This window comes from Silene latifolia, chromosome 5 (assembly GCF_048544455.1).
Source record: "Silene latifolia isolate original U9 population chromosome 5, ASM4854445v1, whole genome shotgun sequence".
NCBI lineage: Eukaryota > Viridiplantae > Streptophyta > Magnoliopsida > Caryophyllales > Caryophyllaceae > Silene > Silene latifolia.
The window spans coordinates 5,834,110-5,847,870 of NC_133530.1; the positions used below are offsets into that span (position 1 = coordinate 5,834,110).

General features: G+C 36.5%; 2 protein-coding genes across 4 annotated transcripts in view; one reads left to right on the forward strand and one right to left on the reverse strand.

Moving 5' to 3' along the window:
• Positions 1 to 5,578: 5,578 nt before the first annotated feature.
• On the reverse strand, positions 5,579 to 6,579 carry LOC141654723 (uncharacterized). The gene is made up of 4 exons (XM_074461840.1): positions 6,181 to 6,579; positions 5,931 to 6,054; positions 5,704 to 5,833; positions 5,579 to 5,610 (listed from the first exon to the last, which is right to left on the reverse strand). The coding sequence occupies exons 1-4, from the start codon at positions 6,204 to 6,206 to the stop codon at positions 5,579 to 5,581; spliced, it is 312 nt and encodes a 103-aa protein (XP_074317941.1). The 5' UTR covers positions 6,207 to 6,579.
• A 3,622-nt stretch (positions 6,580 to 10,201) lies between these two features.
• Positions 10,202 to 13,761, forward strand: part of LOC141656510 (transcription factor bHLH115-like) — a 108,219-nt gene continuing 104,659 nt past the window's right edge. For 2 of the 3 annotated variants that reach the window (XM_074463423.1, XM_074463422.1), the window contains exons 1-2: positions 10,218 to 10,444; positions 12,369 to 12,449. In XM_074463423.1, the coding sequence (XP_074319524.1) occupies positions 10,323 to 10,444; positions 12,369 to 12,449 (203 nt within the window). In that variant the 5' untranslated portion in view covers positions 10,218 to 10,322. Of the gene's footprint in view, positions 10,445 to 12,368; positions 12,450 to 12,707; positions 12,807 to 12,884; positions 12,996 to 13,118; positions 13,197 to 13,421; positions 13,585 to 13,761 lie in introns of all 3 variants that reach the window. The other variant, XM_074463420.1, reaches the window with a different exon arrangement.

Genomic DNA, 13,761 nt, shown 5'->3' on the forward strand with positions numbered 1-13,761 from the left:
ACCATGTTTCTTCACCAAATGACCACCATCTTGTCCCATATCGATGGTGTAAGGATGAAAGATCATCTTTATTATAAGTGCCATAAAATATAATAGTACGAGCCTTTTTGAAAAGGGGTCCAAGAGCAAATACGTGCGGACTTGGCTTAAAACGGACAATATCGTACTATTATGGACGGACTCAACAAAGGCTCAACTAGAGGTATCCACGCTACCAATGGTTACACTTACAGTTACCAAATACGACCGTACCACACCAATGGTAACATTCCTTATTTGGCCCACAATATTACTAAATTATCCTTATACCCATTTGATATTTACACAAAATGTCATTAAATATCCCACATACCAACTCACAATTACATACCCCACCTATTTTTTCCATCTTTACCCTTGTTTTTACCCTCTTTTCTTAAAAACCCCATTTTTATTTTTTCCATCTTTACCCTTATTTTTACCCTCTTTTCTTAAAAACCCCATTTTTATTTTTTCCATCTTTACCCTTGTTTTTACCCTCTTTTCTTAAAAACCCCATTTTTTACCATGTTATCGATATTTACACAAAATGTCATTAAATATCCCACAATTACATACCCTACCTATTTTTTTCATCTTTACTCTTACTTTTACCCTCTTTTCTTAAAAACTCCATTTTTTACCATGTTACCATTGGTCTGGTATGTAGAGAGTAGTAATTATACTAAAGTTGACCCACCTTCTATTGCTCCAAGGTATGTTGTAACTAATGTAGTAATGTCACACTTTGAAATTTTACATCTACAACTCAATAACAGGGTATATCAGTCTTGAATCGGTACCAAGGCGCTGACATTCGTTAATTTTGTATCTCAATTTCTACCTAAGCAATTCACACTCCCCAATTCTTATTTCAGACCCAAGGTATCCGTCTTATTAATAAGACGGATACCATATTCTCTCACAAAATACCCATTTAGGGTGAGTGGAGAAGCACATGGGGGGTCCCACCTTTGTCCCCTCTACCCATTTCCTCTCACACAACGACCCGTCTTAAAATCCGACCCGTTTTAAGCAAGACTTACTCATTCACACTACATGGACATATCTCCTCCACAAGACCAATTCTTGTCTTTGGATCTTAGTGATTTAAAATATTCAAATTCAACTTGCTCAACTAAGATCAAGAAAATTCATATACAAAACAATCAGATAAGATTGTGTAATTATCAAACATTATTTTTTGTACAAAATGCGAATGATTGGACCCACTTGAAATAATGTAATTTCAAACATTGCATCACAAATAGCATCAACCAAAGCATCTCCTGAAATATAAACGAAACGTATTTTGGTCTGCCGTCACCCAATAAATCACACGCTATTTCATACCGCAAATTCTTATTTAAAACGATAATATCCGTTTTTAAACATTACACAAGTTAAGGCTCTTCAAGAAGACATTTCAAGATCTCGATTTGGTCAAAATATTTTATTTGACCAAAATTTTGAGATCTTATTTTTTTCAGTAAACGTTCTAAAGAATGAAATAAAATGCTACCTGCAGAGAAAGATTTGAGCAGTTCGCGACTGATTGGATTTGTTTTTCCGTTTTTACCCATTAAATTTATACTATTAAATAAGTATCATATCCTTTTACGTCATTTCATCAAAATCAGTTATCTTTTCAGTTAATTTGCCAAACACTTTTTTATATAATCAACTACCTTATCAGTTCCTAGTTTTCAGCTACTTTTCAGGTTTCAGTCAGCTTTTCAGTTTATAGCTACTTTTTCAGGTTTCAGCTACCTTTTCAGTTAGTTTTACCAAACAGAGCCTAAGTCTGGTAGATAAGAGAAAGAATATGCCTAAGGATGAACAAAATGTTTGTCTTATAGTATATGTAAGTGCGAGCATATTAAACCCGATTTTATCTTTAGAGTTGAGACGAATACCGCTGTATTAAGAGATAGCTATTGAGTTATTGTACATGCACAATTATTTGAGGATTAAAAAAAATGAAATGTATATTAAAAAAATTGCAAGTTGAATCCTTACTAAATAGTTACGAATTATCATTGGTTTCTTTTTAATCTTGGAAGTTTTTGCGCACTAAATGGACCAAATACGTACATTGAATACATCACAAAGAATAAGTAGGTATAATGGAATGGAACAACTAAGCAACAACTGTAGTGTTACCAACTTACCGGCACTCAAAATCTCTTGTAAATCGCGAGCTAAGGATAATGGAACATTAATTAGTCTCACTGTAGACGGATATATCCGTCTAAACTGAAAGACGGGTCAAATATGTTTAAAGTGGTAATATTTTTGGACTACACCATACAACTTGTTGCTTGTCTCATGCTTAAAGTGAGTGCATATTTAGCCTGTCTATAAACTACAACCGGATATTTTCCGTCTATAATAAGAATTTGTGATGGAATATACAAAGAAAGAAGAAGTTTTAAAATGGAAATAAGCCCTTTACTTGAATAATTGAATACATGTGAGCAGTAATTTGTTTAAATTGTATGAATTCAAAAGAATGAGAAGGACTCCTCTTTAATCTTCGTTTTTTCACGTCATTTTCACAATTGTTGTTATGACAGAAGCGATAAAAAATAAAAGAAAACGTAAAAAAGCCAATAAACAAATTTACGTGTTTCGCTAACGGTGTGTTAGCTACGTCCACATGGCAGAAAGGAGGAGAGTTTTGTTGATATTGATGGAGATTACGGATTTTAGAGTTACGGATTTAAATCTTTATGATATGCATAAATGGTAGGGTTTGACTTAAAGAGTTTATATAATACTCTCTAAGACCAATACAAAATAAACCTAGAAAGGCCTAATCAGATACCGTTTAGCGAATCCCCCGTGATAATCGTTCGGAGTGACGACTAACAGATTCGAGGCACAAATACAACAATTGTTTATCTCTTTCACAAAGTTTTTGAATTGGTGTTAAAGTTAGTTCATTTACTTTCTGAAGGATCACAATTCCTTCACAAAGCTATTGAGTCTAGCTATAAAACTAGTTCAGTCAATATACAAAGGAGCTCGGTAATAATTTGCATCTTATAAATACAACTGGTTGTAGGATCTTTTTCTCATATCCCTACATTCTTACAAAATCTCTCCCAAATAATTTAAACAACTGTATTGAAAATGAGTTGAAAGAGGAGGCATACTTATTGCTGAGAATATATATATCATGATAAATTAGAGTTGAAACTTATATTTACCATAATTAGTGATATAATTTTAAAATTATTTCTCTACTTAACTTATTATCATGTGCTACATGTTAGAAAAACCCTTTTAGTATTTATGAAAACCAACATTGTGTATAAAACAGTATGATCACTGAACTGCTAAGACGATACAATTCTAACATGACTCGATTTAGGGGTTGGGCCACTGCGCCAGTGCGGGCTGGGCTGAGGGTCAGACTGTGCACCGGACTGGAACCGGAATAACAAAAAGTGATGGACCAAACATCTGGCCAAGGTCAAATCTGGTCCAACACCGCATTAGAATTTGTCCGTACTCGCCTACTTATGTTAATTTTATAAAGGATGTAATCTTATACCTATAAAAATGAAGAAATACAGGGTATGTATTATTGGAATCTTTTTTTTTTCTTTTACAATTGGAAAGTGAGTAAAACTTACAAACGTCGAGTAGCTCCTTTAGCTAATCTATGAACAACCATATTAGTATATTACAGTTTCTAGGGACATAGCAAAACGAAATACAATGAGAATTGTAAACCAGGTTAAAAATGTCTTCAATAATAATCTTCGTTCCATGATGAAGTCGATTAATTTTTAGAACTTGGGATAACACCTGCAAAGAATCAGCGAAGAGAGAGATGAACAAAACTAGACCTCAACGCAGCAGTTAATCCTTCCCGAATAGCCAGAGCTTCAGCTTTTTCCGCACTTTGTGCAGCTAAGCAACAGTTACCCAGCAAAATCACTTCTTCGGAATTTCTCCTGATGACCCAACCTAGACCAACAAAGATGTTTTTTATACCACGAAACATCTACAAACAAATCAAGATAGTCGCAACTATACTTAGCAAGAATAAGAGGAAAGGAAACACAATTCCCTAAATCCACTACAACAAATAAGGTAATTGGCGACCATATAAGGCGACTGAGAACAGTAGCCATTAAGAATAAAGCGACTAAGGCCCGTCGCCCGCACTTCGTAGCTAGGTTTAGTCGCTTTTGGCGACAGGACTTCGTCGCCAATTTTGGCGACGGAATTTTTTAAAGCGGGCGACAGAAACTAGTCGCCAAAATTGGCGACTGTTTTTAGTCGCCAAATTAGCGACTGTCTGAGGTCGCCATAGTTCAAGCCACGTCACCTCCCAAAACTGAAGATTGGCGACGGGTTTTGGTCGCCAATTTGGCGACTGTTTTTGGTCGCCATTTTGGCGACTGTTTTTGGTCGCCATTGACGCTAAAATTAATTCATGATCAGAAGGTTAGCGACGGTTTGCCGTCGCCAAATGCCCAGTATCCGTCGCCAATTTTACATTTTTTTTAGCCTAAAAATCGTTTTTGACCTAGCCAAATACGTAAAAACCTGCAAATAAACCAACATTTCCAGCAGAGAACACATTGGAAGCCAACACAACCAAACTTGATAAAGAAAATCATGTTCCATACACACAACTACGAGTTTTGGTCATCTAACATTATCCGGGAATAACATGTTCTCTAAAAAACTACATAATAGGGAAACTTGCTCCCGCTCCACTACCACCTCCATAATTAGGATCTCTAGGATCCTTTGGTTGCGGGCGCCACCCAGTGTTGCAATTGGCGAAGAAGGAGTTCATCCGGTCCATTTCCTCCTTCATCCTCCGAATTTCTTCATCTCTCTCGGCATCCCGCCTCTCCCTCTCGGCATCCTGCCTCTCCTTGGCGGCTAATTGAGCTTGGAGCACACTTACGACACTTGGGGTATAAGGTTGTTGTTGGGAGGAAATTGACCCTCTTCTTCTTGTAGGAGGGTAGAAAATCTCCTTTGCCGACCCGGCTCCATACACATCTCCTCTTTGGAACCCCTCAACAAGATCAAACCATAGCTCATTGTCATCAATTTCCGGGTTGTTCTTCCTACGGACAAGGAATTGTTCCTAAAAAATTGATAAAACATTAATGGTTAGAGGTTACTTATCTAAAAATTGATAAAACATATACTTTAACACATTAAGAAATTTTTATTTTTTGACACTTACATATAATCGTTGATCTTTTCCTTCGCGAAGATCAACTTGCCCTTGCTTGTCTTCTTTGCGTGAGTGTCAACAAAGAGATCAACAATCGTGGGTACCTTGCCCTTATTCTTCTTGGTCTTAGGGAAAAAAACAAGGAAATTGTTACTCAAACATGATAATTAATGAGACTAAATTAGAAGACTATTAAATTAAAAGTTAAGACAAATAACTTACATCTAACACCACACGATCATGAAAAGATTGAGACCCTCCATAATGAGTAGGCTCAACTTCCGCGTCCTTATCTCCTCCTTTCCCGTTGATCTTGTTGGGCCGATGCTTCCTTGAACTCAGGACGTTTCAGTACTTGGTATATTCCTCATATGACGCACCTATAATCAATAAAATATCAATTATTAATTAATATAGTTTCAAAATATGTAATAAATTTTAACTAATTACGGGTATTAAAAGAAACTAAATACCTTTCATGAAAGATGGCGCCTTCTTCCTCTTAGACACCTTATACATGTTGTCCCTTAGCCTCTTCTTGCCAATGTCATTATACCTTTGCCAAACTAGGCGCTCAAGGTCGGTTGGCCAATAGAACACACGCTACAAAAAGTAAACACATGGATGAGAAACAAATTAATAATAAGGTAATTAGAATAAATAAATTATATTTAATAATATATATTTTATAAATAGATACCCGAAAGTTGTTGAACCACATCTCCTTATCTTCATCAGTAGCGTTACTCCAACAAGTAACGCCGTGTGTCATGTTCTCTTGGGTGCTAGTAGTCACACCACGAACAACTGTTTGACTTCTAAACCTGAAATCAAACATGTTAAAAACATAATTATATAGGAAAAAAAATAATGTATAATTAACATATGTCTAAAAAAAGTCATTTATTACTAAATAAAAAAATTACAAACTAGAATGAATAAAAAATTACCAAAGACCATTCGGATCAAGGATCATCCTGCCGTCAGTATGTCGGGGTATAGCAACCTCCTCCTCCTACTCCTCACTCACCTCCGTAGTAGAACGGTCAACGTCCTCCTCCTACTCTCGGGAGCTACTACCTCCCTCACTATAGCCTCCCCGCTGCCTACCTCCTCCACGAGCCATGTGTACTACAATTGAATAAAAAGTGTTAGCAAATATTACAGGATAATTATTATAAGATACAAAAAAATAAAACCTAATAAACAGATATAAAAGAAAAAATAAAACGCTAATAATTGTTTCCAAATTTTGATATGTATACTTTCAATACCTTCTCTTACTCATCATCATCATCATCCTCATCTTCTTCTTCTTCTTCTTCTTCTTCTTCTTCTTCTTCTTCTTCTTCTTCCCCCTCTTCTATCCCATCCCTCTCCTTATCATTCTCTTCTTCTTCCTCTTCTAACTCCTCCTCCGCTTCTATCTCATTTGCATAAATAATTTCATCATGATCAACCTGGGACAAAATCAAGTTTTTTCGATACAACCTCTTCTTGGAAAAAAGATGTATCAACTTCTGATCGTGCCTTTGTTTTAAAAACGGCCCACCATTGCTTTTGTTGTCTATCATTAATGAAATCATTAGACTGAAAGGCATCAAGTACCATTTCTCTATATGGCTTCTCATTTTGTTGGATTTGAGGCTTTTCGGGATAATATTTTTCTCCATGGGAGATCCAATTGTAGTAGTTTGGAAAAAAACCATTTGTAACAAGATGCTCTTCTACTTCAATGTCAAATAAATATTTTAAGTTTTTACATTTAGTACAAGGACACCTAAGTTTATGTTGTTCCAAATCATATGAATCTTAACATCTAGCAAATTCAATAAATCCACGAACTCCTTTTACAAATCTAGCGATAAGACGTTTCTTCTTATCTACTCTTTCTTCGTACATCCAGTTACGTTCAGATCTCTTCATTTTAATCTATAAGCAATATATAGCAAACTAACCATTTTAAATAATAATATTTAATTTCAACAAAAAAACAATGGTTATCTCATCCTCCATTTTATGCTAATTTCAAGATTTCAATTGGGTCCTTATCACTCCAACCTAAACCCATCAATGTACGTTTCAAGTCACTAGTAAACACACATTTGTGATTTATTAATGAGAAAAAAAATCGGCAGCAATTCCCCTTAGTTCTCCAAATCCACAATGTGGAATAGATACATATTCCATATATGTATTCAGAGAACATTGGAGAAAATTGCAACCAAATTCTTTTCTCATTAATAAAATCACAACTATGTGTTTACTACCTAAGTGACATGAAACGTACAAAGACAGTCCCAAAATGGGGACTATTCAAGAATTGCTCCTAATGAGTAATTCTTGAACAGAATCTTGGGTCATTATATATTAAACAAGTTGTCAAAATTATAAGGCAAATTTATACAATCCCCTAATCAAATGACATTACTAATTTAACAAATTTATACATCATGCTCATTCTAACTTAATTTCGTTAATTATAAGACAAATTTATACAATCCTAACATTATACTACCTTCATAAAACTATACTACCTTCAACAATACTACTTCAATATTACTAAAACTAAGTTACTACCTTCAATAATACTAATATTATCAAGATAACCTTCAATTACATCCCCTAATCAAATCACATTACTAATTTAACAAAAACTCCAATTTCTAACCCTAACTCAAATTAATTAACAAAAATGCTAATTAAATTACAACTACATACATTAATAAGTATCACTAATGTATAAATTACAACTAGATACTAAATAAGCATCACAACTTAAACAAAATATGAAGGATTGAAGTAATTAAATCAATTTGAGTTGAAAACAAACCTTTATTAAAAAGAAAAACAAAGGGTCGGTAGTGATGTGGTGATGTGGTGTGCGGATGGCGGCGGCGAGTGGTGGCGTCCGGTGGTCGTGGTAGTTGGTGGTGGCGTCGGGTCGTCGGGTTCTTGTAGCTTTTTTTTTTGGTTGTTGATAGAATGAATGAAGATGACGGGTGAAAAATTGGCAAAAAAAATCAAAGCGATTTAGCGATCGCATTTAAGTCGCCAAATTGGCGACGGGTTTTGGTCGCTAAATTTGGCGACTGTTTTCGGTCGCCAAATTGGATAACTTTCGGTCGTCCGTGGATTTCATACAGATTTTTGGATAAAAAGTTACAGTCGCCAAATTGGCGACTGTTTTCCGTCGCCCGAGTTTTTTTTTCTGTCGCCAAATTGGCGACTGTAGCTTCTCTGTCGCCTTTGTCTTGTTTTCTTGTAGTGATCTATCAGCTGATTGTCAACATGAATTTGATGGAAGGTTCTCGGGGAATTCAACCTACAAGATCTAACCTTCTCAACTTCGATTTCTTCAATCTAACCCACTAAAAATGTGATAGAAGAGAGTCAATCTTATCCATCACACTTACCGGTATTTTAAACACCGATAGAAAGAGAGAGGGATGACAGAATAAAAGTAATCAAAGATAATCTACCCGCAGATGATGTCCTTATTCCATGCTGAAATTCGACACCGGAACTTATCCAAAATAATTTCAACAATTTCTTTTTTGGTTCTACCAGCCTCCATACTACCAATATTAATAGAAAGACCAAGATAAGTACCCATCGAGCAATTATCAGAAACTTTAAAAATCTTCATACAATCAGAAGCATATGAAAGACTGGTGGTATTATTAAAATCTTATAACAACAAATTCAACATATTTAAACAACATTTATGAAAAGAAAATCTTATACAAACTAATTTAAGAAAAAAAGTTAAAATGTAAATTCAGTCTTTCTGGTATGAAGCGGAAAAAACAGGGTCCGGGCCAGAATGGACCGGAAACCGAAACCCTTAAAAGGTTGGACTAGAGATCGACCGGAATTTTTATTTCCATTTCCAGGCGAGTACATTCTGATCTGGTTCGGACCGGATAATAACACCCTTAGTTGAGGGTAAAGTGTAACAACCCGACCCAAACCTTAGGCTGAGAGTGGTTACTCATAATAGCACGTCAAACTAAGTATCTGACCCATAGATCAACACGAGTCTTTTGTAACGCAATTTTTGTCTAACTCCGGAAACTTTCTAGAGGTCACCTAGCCTATACTCCCCAACAAACACGTTTAACCGTGGAGTTCTTATCATGGGCTACTAGAAAAGGAAGTACACTTTGTCAATATGAGTATTACTTTCAATACCTTTAAACACTAGTCATTTGAGCTTATAAATGAACCTCTTCAATAGGGTACCTTACCTGAATAACGTCTTCAGTTAACATGGAGTATCACATAAGTCATCCGGGCACGACACTAAGAGGCATTAGTGTCGGGCCATTTGGAAAAAAAATAAGCTCAAGCACGGATCAATTGGTGTCAGGGCTGATTCGGGCCAGGCGGGTCGGGCACAAGTAACCCTACTTCAACTGGGTCAATCGGGCTTGACACCTACCCAGGTCGAGGGGCAATTGGCGCTAACGTGGCCCAAGTCCAAAGGCCAGATGGGTCGTGCGCCCGTGTTGGACTAAACCGTACCGGACCACCACATTGGTCACCTCCAACTTAGTTGAACTAAATCCCGAACATACACTAAATTGCTTAAATTGGGAAGATACATTCTAAGGTTCTAACTAAATTAACCATCCAAAAATTAAACAATTCAATTCAGATAATCATTATTCTGAACTTCCAAACCAAAATCGAAGTATCGACCTACTTACATGTCAAACACGAACATGTGATGCATTGACCCTAGTAGTGGTTACAAAATTTATACAATAACAAAACAATAATGCAAGTAGACTTCAACCCTTCATAGTCTATACTCCATACATATATAAACTACATACATACATATACCTCACTTGAAGTAGAAAGGTAGCCAATTATAGTTCGGACACGTGTAAAAACTCTATTGGCTAGGAGGTCTCTCCACTACATCTCTATATCTTTATTTTCTTACTTTGTTTGACCTCATTCCTACTTGTCTCTTTCTCCCAACTTTAAAGTCTTCTTCATTTATTGATTTTGTTCCTACAAAAAAACATTTCAACTTTAACATAAACGAGTGTGTTTTTGGAATTGAGCAATAACACTAATAATGGAGTTTGTTGATCCAAATCATAATATTGGATCCTTTGATGATAATTTCATTGATGGATATTTTGATGGTAGTTTCACCAACCATGTCACTACTTCACCCAATTTCTCTTTGGTTCATAGGTATGTTTCATCATCAACCATGATTCTTTTGATTAACGTTAATTCTTGTGTAAAACGATCTTACACATCATGTGTTAAACGGGTTGGTTTATAGTAGGTACTTTTCCACTCATTTGGACCATTTTACACAATATTTGTTTAAAACCGTCTTACAAGAGACTAACTGATTATACTATATGTAGATCAATCCAAGTTTTGAAGTTTGATGTGGAGTATTATTGTTAAAGCATTTTCTAATTATTATATTTTGTTTTTGTTTACTAAGGGGCTCTTGTTGTTGTTGTTGTTGTTGTTTTTTGTATTTGGTGGTGTAAAAGTAAGTTTACATTATTGATCAACATGTTACAAGCTAAGGATAAGGTTTTAGTTTTATTAGTTGCATAATTAAAAACGTTATCGCCCTATTATCTGCCCCAGTTATAATTGTTTCGGTTTCTTTCAAGGTTATTATATCGTATTGTTAGTTCACTGTGATAGTCGTGGCATGATAGGTCCACTGTTATCGTTGGTGATCCAAACGCTTGGCATCTAGAGTGTATTTGGATTGAGGGGTTTAGAGGGAAAAGAAAGGGAGGGAAAGTAGGGATTTAAAATTTTTGTTTAAATAGCAAATAAGGGTGGAGGGAAATGGTGGGGGAGGGATTTGGAGGGATCAATTTTCCTTCCTGCAAGGCATATCAAAATCTCTTCACAATAGACAAGATTTGGAAGAAAATTCAAATCGTTCGTTTCTGGAGCCACGGACTCTCAACCAACCTCTAAGGTTTAAGACACGAGAATTGACCCACCATGCTTATATCTCAATTTGTTGTTCATCCTTTTTTACTAAGGGTCCGTTTGGTTTGAAAGAATTGAAGAGAAGGGGAGGGGAGGGAAAGGGAGGGATTTAATTTCCTTTGTTTGGATAAAAAATATGGGAGAAAGGAAATGGAAGGGGAGAGAAATGAGAGGACTTATTTTCCCTCCTATAGAACAAACAATAATCTTTCCAAGGGTGACAAGATTTGGAAAGAAAACATTATTTGGACTCTAATTATACCACCACCATCCTTCAATCCTCCATCCATTCTTCATCTCCCTCCTTCCTCCCCTTCCATTTCCCTTCATAATTTTTGTTATCCAAACACCCACATCCCATTTGCCCTCCCCTTCTCTCCCCTCCCCTCACTCCCCCTCCTCTCCCCTTCCCTCCTAAAATTGTATCCAAACGGACCTTAAGGGTATGTTTGAATACCATTTTAGGAGGGAAAAGAAGGGGAGGAAGAGTGAGGGGAAGGAAAGGTAGGGGAGGGGAGGGGAAGGAAAATAAATTATGATTGTTTGGATAACAAAAATGATGAGAGAGTGATGATAGGGGAGGAAGAGGTAGATGGTAGAGTGGATGGAAGAGGAAGATGAAATGAGAGCCAAAAAAAGATTTCTTTCCAAATCTTGCGAATGAAAGAAAGATTTTAGTTTAGTCTAAAGGAGGGAAATTAAATCCTCTCATTCCCCTCCCCTTCCATTTCCCTCCTTCCATATATTATAACCAAACAAAGGAAATTAAACCCCTCATTTTCCTTCCCCTCCCTTTCCCTCTAATTCTCTCAATCCAAACACACCCTAAGGCCTTGTTTGGATAGGAAAAAAGGAGGGAAAGTAAGGGGAGGGGGAAGGAGGGAAGAGAAAAGAAAAGAAGGGGAGGGAAGGGAAGAGAGAATAGAGGAGATGATTTTCCCTCCAAATCTTGACTATGTTGGTGGGGAAATAATTTGCCTTGTAGCAGGGAAATAGAGAGATCCATTTTCCCCCCTTCAAATACCTCTACCTTCATTTTGCTAACCAAATAATGAATTTCTCATTCTTCCAATTCCCTCCCCTCCCTTCCCCTCCAAATCCCTTCAATCCAAACACACCCTAAAGGATCAAAACTATTTCTTTGCAGTTCAAGTGTTGCTTTCGACTTCTATCAAGCCGGTACTATCCAACAAGAACAAGAGTCTCAAAAGGAATTCTCCAAACAGAGGTAATTCCATTGTTTTTATACAATAACAAAAATATAGCTTCTTCGTGCCTTCAAGTTGACCAATTTACTATTTACTATTGTAGTACTACAACCCTCGCCGATTTAATCTTGGATTTCTTCTCAAAAAGACTCGTACTAATATATTTTCTAGATACTTATAAATATGATCTTCTATCTTTACATCAGTGATGTGGGACATGGGTTTGCACCCTGCTTGTCCTTAGGACCCTAACTGATGCAAAACTAACTTGTTTGCAGTTCAAGTGTTGATTTCGACTTCTCCCAAGCGGTTAGTATTCAGCAAGAACAAGGACACGGACACGGACACGAATTTCAAAAGGAACTCTCCAAACAGAGGTATATACATTTTTTTTCCTGGGCTAAGACGGTGGTGAAATGTTGATCTAGTTTTGATGAATAGAACTCTTGTTGCAGTTACAGCATTGAAATAGACTTTTCACAGATGGGTAGTACGGAGATAGACTTTTCGCGGGTGGGTAGTGCGGATGATGGACTCGAACTTGAGAACCAGCACCTCAACAAAAGGTATATTAGAGAGTCGCGGTCCTGCTTTTTTATGTTATTTGCTTAATTTGGTTTTACACCAGAGCATCGCATATTCGCATCCTAAGTGGGTAGTAGTTGAGCCATCTTCTTGTTGCTTTTCAGGGGACGTACAGATCCAAGTAACAAACCCAAATCTAAAGCATGTCGTGAGAGAGAACGACGTGAGAAATTGAATGAAAGGCATGTTATCTTACCAATAAGATATTTTTTTCGTTTTCTTTTCTGCCTATGCACGCAATTTGGATGTTGTCGTGAATTATATCATCCTTTATGAATTTACCAGCTAAGCTAGTTGACATTTGCTACGGTTCACATACTTGTTAATGTGTTTTTATGCAGCTTATCAATTTTACTACTTATCTACTCATCCTAATAATCAACTTCTTACTTTTCATCTTGATTCAGCTTTGCAAGCCTTAGCTCAGTCTTGGAACCCGGAAGAGCTGTGAAATCTGACAAATTGGTTATACTGAATGATGCTATTAGAGTTGTTAATCAGCTACGAACCAAAACTGACGAATACAAGGACGAGAATAAGAAGTTACAAGAGGAAATCGAAAGCTTAAAGGTAGTTTCCCTTTATAAACTAGACATGATAAACGGGTCAGTTAGAATTCAGCCCGTGTCCCCCAAAGTTGGCTGGTACAAGTGGTAAGGGCTCTCATCTTTTAAACAAGTGGTCAGTGGTTCGATTTCTGACTCTTGCGAATGAAAAAGCCAAACTTAGGAGGGGTCAACCCATTAA

Excerpts from the sequence above, each read along its gene's own strand:
- LOC141654723 (XM_074461840.1), bottom strand. The coding sequence starts at position 6,206 with ATGATCCTTGATCCGAATGGTCTTTG. Across the intron at positions 6,055-6,180 it reads CTTGATCCGAATGGTCTTTG|GTTTAGAAGTCAAACAGTTG; the intron begins GTAATTTTTTAT and ends GTTTGATTTCAG. Across the intron at positions 5,834-5,930 it reads TGTGGTTCAACAACTTTCGG|CGTGTGTTCTATTGGCCAAC; the intron begins GTATCTATTTAT and ends TACTTTTTGTAG.